The 16,017-nt window shown below is 41.3% G+C and overlaps 1 protein-coding gene across 3 annotated transcripts in view; it reads left to right on the forward strand.

Moving 5' to 3' along the window:
* The first annotated feature begins 5,942 nt into the window (after window positions 1-5,942).
* Window positions 5,943-16,017, forward strand: part of hip1rb (huntingtin interacting protein 1 related b) — a 36,726-nt gene continuing 26,651 nt past the window's right edge. Inside the window, exon 1 of one of the 3 annotated variants that reach the window (XM_029762974.1) lies at window positions 5,943-6,409. In XM_029762974.1, coding sequence (XP_029618834.1) covers window positions 6,317-6,409 — 93 coding nt within the window. In that variant the 5' untranslated portion in view covers window positions 5,943-6,316. Of the gene's footprint in view, window positions 6,410-9,604; window positions 9,862-16,017 lie in introns of those variants that run through there. The other 2 variants (XM_029762973.1, XM_029762975.1) reach the window with 2 other exon arrangements.

A 16,017-nucleotide genomic window follows, 5' to 3' on the forward strand; every position in this document is an offset into this window, starting at 1 on the left:
GTTAAATAAAATAAAAAAATGAAAGTGGGTTAGCGAGTAAGCATTTTAGAACTTATTCTGCCACTGTCGGCTTATTGTCTCGGCCTTAAGCCTATTTATCACGGTCTCAAGGCATATGAACTAACCGGTAATCGAGCAAGTTACGCAATTATTGCAACACAAGTTGTGATATGGCTTTATTTAAATTTTTGGCTTCCCCAGTGATTTTTACCCACGCACCGCTACTGGTGGTTTCGGAGTTAATTAAGTAATTAATATCCCATCATGCTTAAGCTTACTGTGTGCTTCCCAGTCAAAACAGTTTGCATATATTATGGCGTTTTTGTGTTCGGCTGTTCGAGCACACACATTTTCTTCTTGAGTCTAGTCGAAGTTCGGTAGCCAACATCTACGCCCCTTCGTTGGTGATTGGTCAACAGTAGGGATTCTTCAGTTACATTTTTTTTGTCATTCAACGAGACTAGTTTTAATGCACAATGTTTTTCCCTTGCAAAAATACTGCACAAAACATCTATGTTAGATGTAAAATTGCACGACTAAGACCTAGCAAAAACGTCAATTGATGATAAATCACAATCTGTTTTTAGATTAATTGACTATTTTAAAGAACTTAGATTAAACATTAGACTCAATTCTAATTATATTTGTTGGCTCATCAACTGTTCAGAGGAGACTGCGTGAATCAGGCCTTCATGGTCGAATTGCTGCAAAGAAACCACTACTAAAGGACACCAATAAGAAGAGACTTGCTTCAGCGAAGAATCACGAGCAATGAACATTAGACCGGTGGAAATCTGTCCTTTTGGTCTGAGTCCAAATTTGAGATTTTTGGTTCCAACAGACCGTGTCTTGTGAGACGCAGAGTAGGTGAACGGATGTTCTCCACGTGTGTTTCCCATCATAAAGCATGGAGGAGGAGATGTGACTGTGTGGGGGTGCTTTGCTGGTGACACTGTTGGTTATTTATTTTCAAATTCAAGGCACACTTAACCAGCATGGCGACCACAGCATTCTGCAGCCATACGCCAACCGCATTTGGTTTGTGCTTAGTGGGACTATCATTTGTTTTTCAACAGGACAATGACCCAAAACACACCTCCAGGCTGTGTAAAGGCTATTGAGTGCTGCATCAGATGGACCTGGCCTCCGCAATCACCTGACCTCAAACCCAATTGGGATGAGTTGGACCGCAGGGTGAAGGAAAAGCAGCCAACAAGTGTAAAGCATATGTGGGAACTCTTTTCAAGAATGTAGAAAATAGTAAAAATGAAGGCCTGATTCACGCAGTCTCCTCTGAACAGTTGATGTTGAGATGTGTTTGTTACTTGAACTCTGTGAAGCATTTATTTGGGCTGCCATTTCTGAGGCTGGTAACTCTAATGAACTTATCCTCTGCAGTAGAGGTAACTCTGGGTCTTCCTTTCCTGTGGCAGTCCTCATGAGAGCCAGTTTTATAGCGCTTGATGGTTTTTGCGACTGCACTTGAAGAAACTTTCAAAGTTCTTAATGTTCCATATTGACTGACCTTAATTTCTTAAGTAATGATGGACTGTTATTTCTCTTTGCTTATTTGAGCTGTTCTTGCCATAATATGGACTTTGTCTTTTACCAAACAGGGCTATCTACTGTATACCACCCCTACCTTGTTCCTAGTTGCTCCTCAGCCTCCAAGACCTTATCCATTCTGATATCCCGCTCAAACATTGCAAACTCATAATTTGCCCCTATCAGCTCACAACTTTTTTCAGTCTGGTGCCTGTTTGGATTTGCTATGTTTACCACTCTCAAATACCATCCTCAGCTTCCTTTATTTCACAACCACACACTCCACCTATAGGAGGTTGTCATCTCTCTTTGTATCAATGGTCTGAAAGTATGAATCCCTCTCAGATATCACTGAAGGCTACTATCTTTGTGCATTTCAAGGCCCCCAGAAGCAATTTAACTTACCTGGCACTTCCTTTTTCTTTTACTTACATCTCTGTTCTGCTTTGTGTGCATATGGAGTCCCTTGGCAAGAATGGTCTATCCATCCTATTCACAAATGATTGTGGATAGTACACAGGGACTGGTCTCTAAATTACATTCTCTGCTAGTTAAATTACTCATAAACCAATCCCTTCCCATGCATCATGGAAAAAAAGACCTTTCCGTATGTAGTACTGTGACTAATTGGACCAGAGTTCGGTCCAACATATCAAGAAACTCCAACCACCACTGTTTGTCTTGTCACTTGTTTTTCTGTCCATGTGTACTTTTTGTTTGTTTGTACATTTATTAAAAATAAAAGCGTTTCACAAAAAAATGGTGTTCTCGTATTCATAACTTGGAGAAACATGCAAATCTTCACTCATTCATGTGAACTGCAATGAGACAGACTGGAGTCTTAAGTTAAGGAAATTCATAAAATAGTTCTTAGATCATCTAAGGCTGCATAATCTACTGGAGGGGAATATACAAAATGATTTGTAGACATATGCTTGTTCACAGGAGGGTGGGTGGAGAGAAATCAAGGAAGTGGGAAGGACCATCTGCTCTCCTTTTCTGAAGTCTTGAGCAGCCCTATTCTTACAGAATAATTATTTGTACCCATAGCTCACCAGGGCAGAGGAGGAATGTGAGGGAGCCAGTTTTTCCTGTGGTGTAAGCATACCTCTGCTGTCTTTTTTGTTCTCCTGAAGTCCTGTGTTCTTTCCTGTTTCCCACACCTGCATACTCTACTCTGGAATGTCATTGCAAATGTCATTGCAAAGAGCAAACAACAAGCTGCACAATAACTCACTACTGTAATGGTCCAGGTTACAAAGTGGCTCAGTGACTCGTGTTTGCATCTCAATGTGAAAAAAACTGTTTGCATGTTCTTCACAAAGAGGGCAACAAGGGCAACAAAGAGGGCAACAGATGCTACTGAGCCAGATGTCTATGTGTCAGTGGAGAAGCTCCAGGTGGTATCTGATTTTAAGTACCTTGGCATCATACTTGATTCTAACCTCTCTTTTAAAAAGCATGTGAAAAAGGTAATTCAAATAACCAAATTCAACCTAGCTAATTTCCGATTTATATGAAATTGTTTGACCACAGAGGTAGCAAGACTGTACTTCAAATCGATGATACTCCCCCACTTAACATACTGCTTGACTAGTTGGACCCAAGCTTGCTATACAACATTAAAACCTATTCAGTCTGTCTACAAACAGGCTCTCAAAGTGCTCGATAGGAAGCCCAATAGCCATCATCACTGTTACATCCTCAGAAAGCATGAGCTCCGGAGTTGGGAAAATCTTGTGCAATACACCGACGCATGTCTTGTATTCAAGATCCTAAATGGCCTAGCTCCCCCTCCACACAGTATTTTTGTTAAACAGAAAACCCAAACATATCGCAGCAGATCCACAAGGTCTGCCATGAGAGGTGACTCTATAGTTCCCTTAAGGAAAAGCACCTTTAGTAAATCCGCTTTCTCTGTGAGAGCGTCCCATGTCTGGAATACACTGCCATCAGACACACATAACTGCACCACATATCACACTTTCACAAAATGCATGAAGACATGGCTAAAGGTCAATCAGATTTGTGAACATAATCCCTAGCTGTGTATTGCCGCTTTCCATGTTGTCTGTTGTCTGTAGCTTGTGAGGTGTGGAAACACTTTGTTGTTTTTATGGATTTTGTCTTGTTGCTTTTTGTTCTATGTTGCTCTGTCTGTATGCTACGTCTTGCTTGTCCTATGTTACTCTGCGTGTGCTCACTGTTCAATGATTGTCTATATTGTAATTGTTTTTAATAACCTGCCCAGGGACTGCGGTTGAAAATTAGCCGGCTGGCTAAAACCGGCACTTTTACTGAAACGTTGATTAATGTGCACTGTCCCTGTAAAAATAAAATAAACTCAAAATAAAATAAACTCAAATAGTTCCTGCTCCACCCGGTGCAATGAACATGAAAGTCCTGTCCTGCGACCATGAAGATGTTTAATTAGCAGACTGGCTCTAACGGAATGGAAAACTACAGGAAGAAAGGATTCTAGTATCTGTCACCTTCAACCTGAAACACCTCAATCTCATCAAGGTCCTTATCCACTGGTAAAATAAATAAACATAATTGCAGACAGTGCTCATACCAGGGAGGATCTGTGATTGCTTAGTGAGACTTGAATAAGATGTTATATAAACAACATTTAAAGGCTGTTCAGTGTGAAGTGAAGGGAAAAAGTACTTAGTCAGTTCCCCAATCCGGTATCTCAGCATGCCTAATGTGATCATTAGCATTTTTTCCCACCATATCAAGTAGGGTCAGTGAAATCTCCAGGTGCACCTGCCTGGTAATACAACATTTCAATTGAGTTGAGAAGTGAAGCAAGAAATGACCTATTGGCATCTCACTTAGCTTTCACATACACTGATGATACTTTCATGACACTCCAAATCTAGTCACTCACTATTAGTTGCCACTGTCTGAGCAGTGGCAGCTGGATCAATGCACTTTTGCATCACGCGCCAAGGATTAACAGAGTCGGTTAAACACTGATAAACTGTCACTCTGAATCCCCTAACTACACAAACAAAGTTATCGCCTTTCAGAGGAGCAATCATTCAGTCCTCTAATTCCTCCCCAAATGGTGTGGTGTCTACTATAACAGGAAATTATCCTTTTGTCACAATCATAGTATACAGGATGACACTCATATTTTTCTAGAATGGTTCATATTCAACATTATACTAGCTTCTCCTATGGTGTCCATCAAATCATTTTAATTTCCTTCTGTTTCCCCTGTTATTACAATATATCCCCCACTACAAAGTGACAGTAAATTCTCTGGTGTTTGGCTTTCTTGATCAAACTGATCTTGTAGTCTCTGTAAGCTTCTTTTTTATATAAAGCTGTTTTTTTTTCATCTACATTTGATGGGTTGTTTTCTATTACATCGTTTTTTTTCTTCCTCCTTTAAATTACCTGGTGAACTGTTGAGCTGCATTTAGGCCTACTGTTATCCATATTCCATATTCATTTTCTCGAGTGTCATTGAGTGCACTGTCCTATTGTAATCCTTTACCTCGGCTTCTCTCTGGGTTTAAGATTCATTTTCTGATACATCCATTCCCTGTTTTAATCCTGTCGACCTAAAAGCAGGCAATGATTTTACAAGTGCCTCCCCTTTTATTTACACACAGAAAATAGCATTCTTAGCTTAAGCGTTGTGGTTCTCAAGTTTGACAAAAGTAGGACAAAATCTGCATATTGACACTTTTCACTTTAACTTTTATGCTGACTTGATCTAATTTAGCTTCTTGGCTATAGTAGTTGCTGGTTATTCCCCGCTTGCAGTGATGAGGGTGCTGTTAAATGTCATCCCACAATGAAAAGAGCAGACAGGCTGTTTCCAAAACAATGGGATGAGAGGTGGCCTACCCACATATGCTGCTGTGTACTCACAGGACAGGCCCATAAGGGTAGGCTATGATAAGCAAATTAAGTAAATGTATGTAGCTGTGTTAGATGGGTAGAATTGGCTTTTGCATTGATGTGGCCATGCCTGAAGAGCGTTGTTGGCTACATGGCAAGCATACATTGCTCTGTTCCAAGCACCTCAATTAGCCCATTGCACCTTGTAAGGCCAAAAAGCATTGTATTAGGCCATATGCGCCATTATCCAGCCTGTAGTCCCTTCCTTTGTGGTTACTATCATAATACAGGCAAAAGCACAAAATCAGATGGATAATGGATTGCACTGTAGTGGTGGAAAAAATACATCAATTTCACCTCATCCAGATTGTTTTCTTTATTATCATAATAAAATATGATCTTAGCAAGCATGCAACAAATAATGCATTGAACTATTTAAAAATATTTTCTATATGGGGAAATGCTGGTTCTGAACGGTAGGTAGCCTGCTATACCGTAACAAAAGCTCTATAGCCTTTATAACAACGTTTTAGGTGGAGTAGAAAATAATCCTGTCCTTTCAGTACTGCATGAGTGACGTCAACAGCTTCCCTGGCGCATGGGCTCCCCCCGCTTTGCTATGTGTGATCTACTGTACTATCCTTCGGTAGACGAGGCTCCACGTACAGCAAACAGCCTTCATTTCGCGTTTTCCTCCTCTGGCTGTGATCTCGCCATTGAGTTCGCTGCCTACAAATGCCACTCGTGGACGCCGAACCGGTTGTTCGCGCGTTGCATCTACCAAAAACGACAAGGAGTGTCTTACTTTGACTGCTTTATAATCGACAATTTTCGTCAATAGCGGGTATTTGTTACAAACATTCCATATCGTCGAAGATCCAGTAAGAATTTCGCCGGGTGCCAAGCCGTGAGGATGAATTCCATACGACAGGTGCCTTCAAGGGTGAAAACCAAAAGGATCGAAACGAATTTAGGTGCTGAGAGGGAACATTTTGATAAGCAGCAGGTAAATATGAATACCCTGGTGGCGGTGGTAGAATTTGCGGTTCATAGCTGTTTGTTTAGGTGCTTTATGATAACAAACAGTGTTTCAAATAGCATGTGAGGCCTTTAATTTATCGAACGTATTTGTTATTTGCGCACACGAAAATAAGAACGTTAGCTTGTGAACTGTAATATGCTGCTCCTATTGAAAACGTTTTGATGCAAAATCCGCACCTGGCCCATCACCTGAGTTCCTAATTTGATAGGCCTATGGGACCCCGGATGGTAGAAACATTACTCACAGTAAATATGTTGACGATTTTAATTTAGAGGCTAATGGAAAGTCCCGTATGCCATTGGATCAGCTGTTAGTCCCTGTGGTTGTCTGTGATAAATATTTGATTGCAAACCGGAGAATAAATGACCTCTCTTGAGATTTAGGCCTAATAACTTTACATTGATCAGCTATGTATGCATTTTTGGATAGAGATGTCTTACTGTCCATAACTTTTAACTGTATCATCACCATTACCATCAACCACCAATGAATAATCATCTATTTCCAAAGAATTTCTTAGAAAAGGACACTCCTTCACACAGTCTGGGAGCTATAGGTCATGTTTATGACATCATCAGTGGTAGACCTTTTTTGTTGAAACATTTTAGAAAATAATTTGTATTTTTACCTTTTTATTTTATTTTTCTGGCTTCAGTGTCATTTACTTACTACCAGGGAGCTAATTGGCAATACATTGAATCCTTTAAATGAGTGTCTGCCTCTCAGTGAAGTCCTGGCTCTTAATATAAAGCCTATCATGTTAAACTAGAAGGTTTTGTTTGGCTACCTTGTCCTGACTTCCTTGCTCTTAGTGTATTGAAATAGTACGAAGTAGGTTTGAAATTAACTTCCTGTGGATGGATCAACAAATGGCAAATGCAGAACCGAAGTTGAAATAACATTGTAAACTGCTGGTCTCCTCTATCGGAAATGACTAGACAACCAGCAGAAAGAAAACTGTCAACACATTGTGACCCTGGCGTGAGGCAAGAGAAATCTCTGCCATCTCCTTGTGCCTTTCATTGATGCAAAAATACAGAGCCTATTATATTCACACAAGGTCAGCCAGACAAAGTTAGGCAGTGATGATACTAAACTGAATCAATGAGAAAGAGGAAACCAATTCCTTTGGCTGGCTGGATGGAGGAAGGAGTGGGAGAGAGAGATTGTGTGGTCCCTTTGACTGCATTGTAAACTGAATGTTTAAATCCGGCAAAGATAAGCAGGTCAGATCATATCAGAGGCGCAGTCACATGCCCTTGGCACATGCGCTGGTCAGCGCTGCCATAGACATGAGAACCTGACAGATGTTACACCCAAACAGTGACTGGCATTATGTCCAGACATTAGTCAGGCCCTTTGTACTGCTGTCCTGAGTTAGCCTTGTTTTTCCTTCCCAATCTATAGTCTACTTGACCTGTCTCAGTTAACTGTCAGCTTGTGACAGTCAACTCCTGATATGACAGTGCAAATGTAGAGACCGTTATGTAACATGCTACAATGTCCAGGTACTCAACTCAATTCCAAGGACAGGCAGCTCCACCATATTGTCTTTCCATAGAGGGTGCTGCAGAGTTGCTGTGCTGCAGTACTTTACCATCCATATAAAGCTGCCTGAAGTCTGTGTGCTTGGCTTACTGACCCCCCTCCCAAATTTGGTTTCTGTATGCTACTTTGACAGTTAACAAGTCTAGCCTAATGTACAGCACAATAGTGTAGCTCTATCCCAGTCATCAAAGGTACGTAACTGGAAAGATATAAGAAGGCACTGCTATACTTGCTATTCATTCAATACTGCATTACATGATGGATCTAGTTCTTGCCATTGACCTGTAGAATTCTGCTGATTCTGGGGTCTACTGTAGGTCTAATGTTGCACCCCATTCCTCTTTAGCTTTATCTGTGTTGACCTCCCTACCAAGGTCAGATGTCCCACAAAGCACCTGTTGTTCACACACTCACTGTGTGTGTGTGTGGGTGTGTGTGAGAGAGTTGGCTCTCCATCATTTCAGATGCCTCAGTGCCCATGAGAGAGGGCTGGGGGAAGGGAGCGGCTGAGTGTAAACACAGCCTTTCTCTAGGCCTCTGAGAACAGCAAAGCATTCAAACATTTTGCTTATGGTCATTATTTATTTTATCTTTATTTAACTAGGCAAGTCAGTTAAGAACACATTCTTATTTTCAATGACGGCCTAGTAACAGTGGGTTAACTGCCTTGTTCAGGGGCAGAACGACAGATTTTTACCTTGTCAGCTCAGGGTTTTGATCTTGCAACCTTTCGGTTACTAGTCCAACACTAACCACTAGGCTACCTGCCAGGGTGGCAGTATTAGACTTCTGCCTCCCTTGAGTGGGTGTGTGCAAGACCTAACCCAAACCACCTCTCAATCTCACAGGCTTGTTGTCCGAGAGATGAAGTGTCTCTACAGCACAGAACACTCCCCTTAATATCCAACTACTGTAGGAGGGTTTGAAGCAATGGCAAGTCATTTGTGTCCACTGTCGAAATCTTCAATTTTGTCACCAAGATATCCGTGTAGGATGTCAGGCTAAGGAGAAGAAGCAGCAGGGGCGAGGACAAAGTCATTTCATCAAAGGCAGGAAGGGCTAGTCCAGTTGCGGCTCAGGTTTCTGTCTGTATCAACACTGTAAGTGACTGAGCCAGCTATTGTTGTGCTGCCTGGGAGGCAAAGCAGGAGACAAGGAGAAATTGAACACAATGGGGACATTTCCAGCAGGTTTCCAGAATAGCCATTAAAAGGGTGTTCTATGAAAACAGCTAGTATTTGATGTTGTGAGAATGATAATTCAAACTTGTTGAAATTTCACTTTTTTTATGTCGATAATCTTTCCAAGTGATAACAGTGAAGTCTGTTTTCACAATCAAAGTGGTTTTATATAACAACTTATCTAAACACCCCAAATTCCTCTATCCAGTTTCCTGTTTGCCTCCAAACAATGTAGTGTTGGATAAAGGAGAAATTCAATGTATTCCTTGATGCATTTGAACTGCAATTTGTTGGTGACTGAGTTGACCTCTTGCTATCATCAGCACCTTACTCTGCTTCTCACCACTCCCAGTGAATTAGTGCTAGACTAGTTAATGCTAACATAACCAGACAATGCGTTCAGCCTCATTAGTAGTGTGTTTACACTAGTTTAACAGCATTAATAGTGGCAGTTGTGCGGTGCTTGGGTATGTGTCTGACCTTGACAACCAGAGCGACAGCAACAGATTGTTGAATTAAGCTGATAAAGAACTGCAATAACTAGTCAGTGCAGGGCACCTGACTGACTGCCCAGTGTGGAGTACACTAGACGTGTTGCTGCTGTGTCTGCCAGCTATAGTCTTCCTGGCAGTGATGTCCAAGCACATAGACACACTGTTGAAAGGCAAGAAGGGAGAAGATGACAAGGTAAGAAAGGAGGGAACCGGGATGGGAGGGTTGAATCAGTGTGTGTGTGTGTGTGTGGTGTGAGTTCAGGGATTAGGCTGGGCTCATCACTCCCTCTCTCTCCCTACAACTACCTCTCCCTCAATTGGGGGATTAAGACTTATGTTTTGGGTCCAGGTTCAATGTTGTATCTGTCGAACAGCTAAATAGCGTCAGACTGTCTGTGGCCCACTTAGATCATAGTTAAGTCTATTTTCTCCTGTGGCCAACCAGATGAATGTACACCTTCCTGACCTTCTTAAAGCATTGCTGTTTGAACGTTTCAATGGCAGTGGTGGAAAAAGTCATACTTGAGTAAAAGTAAAGAGACCTTTTTTAATAGAAAATGACTCAAGTGAAAGTCACCCAGTAAAATTGTACTTGAGCAAAAGTTTAGAAGTATTTGTTTTTAAATATACTTAAGTATTGGAAGTAAGTGTAATTGCTAAAATATGATTTATTATCAAAAGAAAAAGTGGTAATAATTTCACATTCCTTATATTAAGCATGCATTTTGCATCATAAGGGGAAGATTTCTGTATTTTGAAAGTTACCTTGAAACATATCTTAACTTGATTGCTGACAAGGAAACATTTTGGGACTATGTCAACAATGGACTAATGAAACAAATACCAGAACATTGTTTTGGGATGGAATTGTCCTTTAAGTACTTTACACCACTGTTTAATGGTATTTGTTTCTTTGTATGAATGAGGGAGTAAATTGAGGGAGTGTCCCAGTGGGAGACAGGGTAGGTCTTTTGTTGGTTTGTGACATTGCCAACCTTCAATTCTAGACTTCAAGCAGTTCTGTAAATTGCATTGCTTACACTTTACTGGACTATGCACTGTAAGCAGTCTCTGATCAGGTTAGTGTAACAATGATCCCCCTTCCCTCTTGCTTCCTTTCTCCCACACACTCCCTTACCCCCCGTCTCGATCTCTCCTCTGAGTGACAGTCAGTTTGAATGTATTATGGAGCCTCCCTGCAGCCATGCTGCTCTATGGCCATCTGTTGAGGCCTCTGTGCCAGGCGCTGTGTGCCAGAATGTGGCCCCCATCAAATCCAATCTTCTACCCCAGCTGACGGGCCTTCCTCCTCCCACAAACCCCTCATTGTCAAGCACCCCTCCAACCTAGGGATGGGCATTTTGAAATTATTTCAGTATTCATGATATTGTTTTGGATATCCGGATAGTCGAAATACATTTTTTAAATAAAATATATTTTTTTCAACTTCATTTTGTTTCAGCAGGGGGGTGGGGGAGGGGCAAAAGGAGCAGGGGGCAATGTGACAGTCTGTGGCATGGAAGGAGGAAGAAAGTAGCAAAAATGACTCGCTCCAGTTAGACAAATTTTTTGCTGCCATACCTTAGCTATCATACCATCTGGTAGTACCTGTCTTGACTGAATCAAATCATTGTAAAGAAGCTAGCTAGCTAAAGTAGCAAGGCTAATTGAGGCTATTTTGCTGTGCTTCCCTGTCCAATGTCTAAGACAACTCCATTCATGGTTGATCATTGTAGCCTACTCCTTCTCAGTTAGCCAATTCTGTAATTTTAATTCCATTCGGCATTGATTAGAAATCTCCCACTTCACCAGTGGTGTGAAGTACTCAAGAATTTTTGGGGGGTATCTGGACTTGACTATTTTTTTGTATTTTTGACAACTTTTACTCCACAACATTCCTAAAGAAAATAATGTACTTTTTACTCCATACATTTTCTCTGACACCCAAAAGTACGATTGCTTAGCAGGACAGGAAAATTGTCGTATTCTCACACTTATCAACATCAAGAGAACATCTCTACTGCCTCTGACCTGGCGGACTCACTAAACACAAATGTTTTGTTTGTAAATGATGTCTGAGTGTTGGAGTGTAGTTATATTCGTAAATATAAAAACAAGAATGGTGCCATCTGGTTTGCTTAATATAAGGAATGTGTAATGATTTATACGTTTGATACTTAAGCGTATTTTAGAAATTACATTTACTTTTGTTACTTAAGTATATTTAAAACCAAATACTTTTAGACTTTTACTCAAGTACTATTTTACTGGGTGACTTACTTTTACTTGAGTGATTTTCTATTAAGGTATCTTTAAGTATGACTGTTGGGTACTTTTTCCACCACTGCACTTCACTTGCTACACATGGAACCTCTGACTGTAGCACCACTTTGATTGATGACAATAACAATTAGCTACACGTGAAACTTGTGTAGGCAACCAGTGCATCTTTTTTATGGGGCACACTCATAACTGTCATAAAACTGTTTTATAAAAATGATGAGTGTAATGGTCTATCCTTGTAGGCTATGTAGCAATGTCACATTTCATTTTAGACAAAGCTAAGTATACTCTCCCAAGTTATCGAATACTAACGTCTGTTCGGATATTCAAATAACCTTGTCCATCCCTAATCCAACCCACCACTTGCTCTGGCCCCCTAAGCCAAGGGGGCTAGCACTAGCAGTAGCCCCACAAGAAGGGTTCTTCATTAACCAGGACACCCCTCTCTTACTCTTTTTTTTCTCCAACTCTACCCCTGCTCTGAGTGGTCCCCTTAAGCGCACAGTAGCCCCTCTGTGCTTTGTTTAGTGACTATGTGTTTTGGTAGAGGGGGAGGTTGGTAGGTTGTGGTGTCTCCAGAGTTTCACTAACTAAATGAAGTCTTTATGCATTTGTGGGATTGCTGGCCAATCTTGACAGGCCTGCCTCGGATATCCGATAAATGTGAGGATTGTATTCCTCCCTCCCTGTGTTTACGATAAGATGTATGTGTGCATTCTAGGAAGAAATGTCATGTAAATACCAGAGTGAGTGAATGTATATCACTGTGTATATACAGCCAGAGGGTGAAGTAAAAATATGTGTTGGTCTGTTTGAGCCTGTGTTTGTGGCATTCTTTTGCGATTGAGTGGCTAACTGTGTGTGTGTGTGTGTGTGCAGTACCAGTCAAAAGTTTGGACACACGTACTCATTCAAGGTTTTTTTTTGTTTTTTTTACTATTTTCTACATTGTGGAACAATCGTGAAGACATCAAAACTTTGAAATAACACAAATGGAAGCATGTAGTAACCAAAAAAGTGTTAAACAAATCAAAATATATTTGAAATTCTTCAAAGTAGCCACCCTTTGCCTTGATGACAGCTTTATACATTCTTGGCATTGTCTCAACCAGCTACATGAGGTAGTCATCTGGAATGCATTTCAATTAACCTCTCTGGGATATGTGGGACGAAAGCTGGCTGACAACAGCCAGGAACAATATGGGGTCATATTGCACTTCCCACGGCTTCCACTAGATGTCAACAGTCTTTAGAACATTGTTTCAGGCTTCTGATGCTAATGGGGAGCGAATAAGAGCTTTTTCAGTCAGGTGTCTGGCAGTCGGCCATTATTTTAGTTACGGCCGCGTGCGTGACTAAACTAAAGGCGTTCACCTGGGCCATCTGCTTAGAGTGCTCTTATTCGCTCCCCTTTCACAATAGAAGCCCGAAACAACTTCTAAAGACTGTTGACATCTAGTGGAAGCCGTAGGAAGTGCAATCTGACCAAATGTACACTGTATATTGGATAGGCAATGACTTGAAAAACTACAAACCTCAGATTTCCCACTTCCTGGTTGGATTTTTCTCAGGTTTTCGCCTGCCATATGAGTTCTGTTGTACTCAGACATCATTCAAACAGTTTTAGAAACTTCAGAGTGTTTTCTATCCAAATCTACTAATAATATACATATCTTTAGCTTCTGGGCCTGAGTAGCAGGCAGTTTACTCTGGGCACGCTTTTCGTCCGAACGTGAAAATACTGACCCCCAGCCCAAAGAGGTTAATAGGTGTGCCTTGTTAAAAGTTAATTTGTGGAATTTCTTTCCTTCTTAATGCATTTGAGCCAATCAGTTGTTGTGACAAGGTAAGGGTGGTATACAGAAGATAGCCCTATTTGGTAAAAGACCAAGTCCATATTATGGCAAGAACAGCTGAAATAAGCAAAGAGAAACGACAGTCCATCATTACTTTAAGACATGAAGGTCAGTCAATCCGGGAACATTTCAAGAACTTCAGACCACCACAGGAAAGGAAGGAAGACCCAGAGTTGCCTCTGCCTCAGAAATTGCAGCCCAAATAAATGCTTCAGACACATCTCAACATCAGCTGTTCAGAGGAGACCGCGTGGATCAGGCCTTCATGGTCGAATTGCAAGAAACCATTACTAAAAGGACACCAATACGAAGAAGAGACTTGCTTGGCCTAAGAAACGCGAGCATTGGACATTCGACCAGTGGAAATCTGACCAGTGGTCTGATGAGTCCAAATGTGAGATTTTTGGTTCTAACTGCCGTGTCTTTGTGAGAAACAGAGTAGGTGGACGGATGATCTCCATGTGTAGTTCCCAGCGTGAAGCATGGAAGTGGTGATGTCATGGTGTGGGTGTGTTTGGCTGATGACACTGTCAGTGATTTATTTAGAATTCAAGGCACACTTAACCAACATGGCTACCACAGCATTCTGCAGCGATACACCATCCCATCTGGTTTGCACTTAGTCCCACTATCATTTGTTTTTTAACAGGACAATGACCCAAAACACACCACCTGGCTGTGTAAGGGCTATTTGACCAAGAAGGAGAGCCATGGAGTGCTGCATCAGATGACCTGGCCTCCACAATCACCTGACCTCAACCCAATTGAGATGGTTTCGGATGAGTTGGACTGCAGAGAAGGAAAAGCAGCCAACAAGTGCTCAGCATATTTGGGAACTCCTTCAAGACTGTTGGAAAAGCATTCCAGGTGAAGCTGGTTGAGAAAATGCCAAGTGTGCAAAGCTGTCATCAAGCAAAAGGGTGGCTTTGAAGAATCTAAAATCTATTTAGATTTGTTTTAACACTTTCTTTGGTTACTACATGATTCCACGTGTTGATGTCTTCATGATTGTTCTACAATGTAGAAAATAGTAAAAATAAATAAAACCCCTTAAATGAGTAGGGGTGTCCAAACTTTTGACTAGCACTGAAGATACAGCCATACATTTGCCCCTGCACAGTGTAGCATACCATTGTCTCTTTTCTGTGGGTGGTGGGTTATTGAGGGGAAAGTGGGGTGAGAGAGAGGCTGGGATAGTACCAGAGAATCTGTATAAATGAACCATAACAGCTCATGCATGTTACTGCAAACTGGATTAGTCAGTTATGTAATTAGTTGAACTGAAATGGAACAGGCTGTGAGTGAGCAGGGGCTGCAGAGCTTTTGACCTCCTCCATCATCATCTTGTCCTTTTCACCTGCTGTGGTCTCAGAATGAGGAGCTATTGGCCAATGCTTCTGTGTTCTTGTGTTGTGAGGAATGCTATGGTAGTCCATTATTTGTTGCGCTTGCTCCTACCCGCCGTCGAGTCTGGAGATATGTGACAGGATTATCTGAACTAGTCGGCTAGAGAAATGTGATATTTTACACTTATTTCCCTCATTTATTAATTACAATCGGTAGCGCTAGTCTTCAGTGGGTCTGTATGGGTCAGGCAAAATATAGCTTGTTCTCAGAACGGTTGAAGATTCAATGCAGATCTTATGTAAGGACAAGTTTAGACTGAGGGTTACTATGATAAGACTGGCTAAAAACACACTGTTATTTCTATCAGAGGTCACAATATGCTTGTCATGTTTTGGATTCAGAGCGTTCCCTTATCCTCTAGCGTTACTAACTATGCCTTTATCAGTGACGGGCCAAGCCTATGTAGTGTACATAACCACATTGAGGAAAGTGTTGAGACCTAGCTCTGACGATCTGCTTCTCTCCCTTCCTCCCTCTGTTCACTTGGACTTGTTCTACCTGTTAGCCTAGTTTCCCGAGGGCCAGGACACTTGCTCTGTGTTGCTGGTGACGACATGTCTCTTTCCTCCATTGTCATTATCGACAACATAACATGTAGATAGGTTGCCCTGATGCATGTAGTGTTTTGGTAGCATGTAGGGTTTCAACTGATAAGAGTGCTCATTTTGACAGGTATTGTAATTCCTCTAATGCAGGGATCCGGCAATTACGTTTGGAATGCTGTAAGCATGCGTTTAAAAAAAATGCACACACCAAAGTAAATGGAACAGAAGCCTATGGGCTTGTTCAGTCTACTTTACTCA

Source organism: Salmo trutta, chromosome 9 (genome assembly GCF_901001165.1).
Source record: "Salmo trutta chromosome 9, fSalTru1.1, whole genome shotgun sequence".
NCBI classification, from domain to species: Eukaryota; Metazoa; Chordata; class Actinopteri; order Salmoniformes; family Salmonidae; genus Salmo; species Salmo trutta.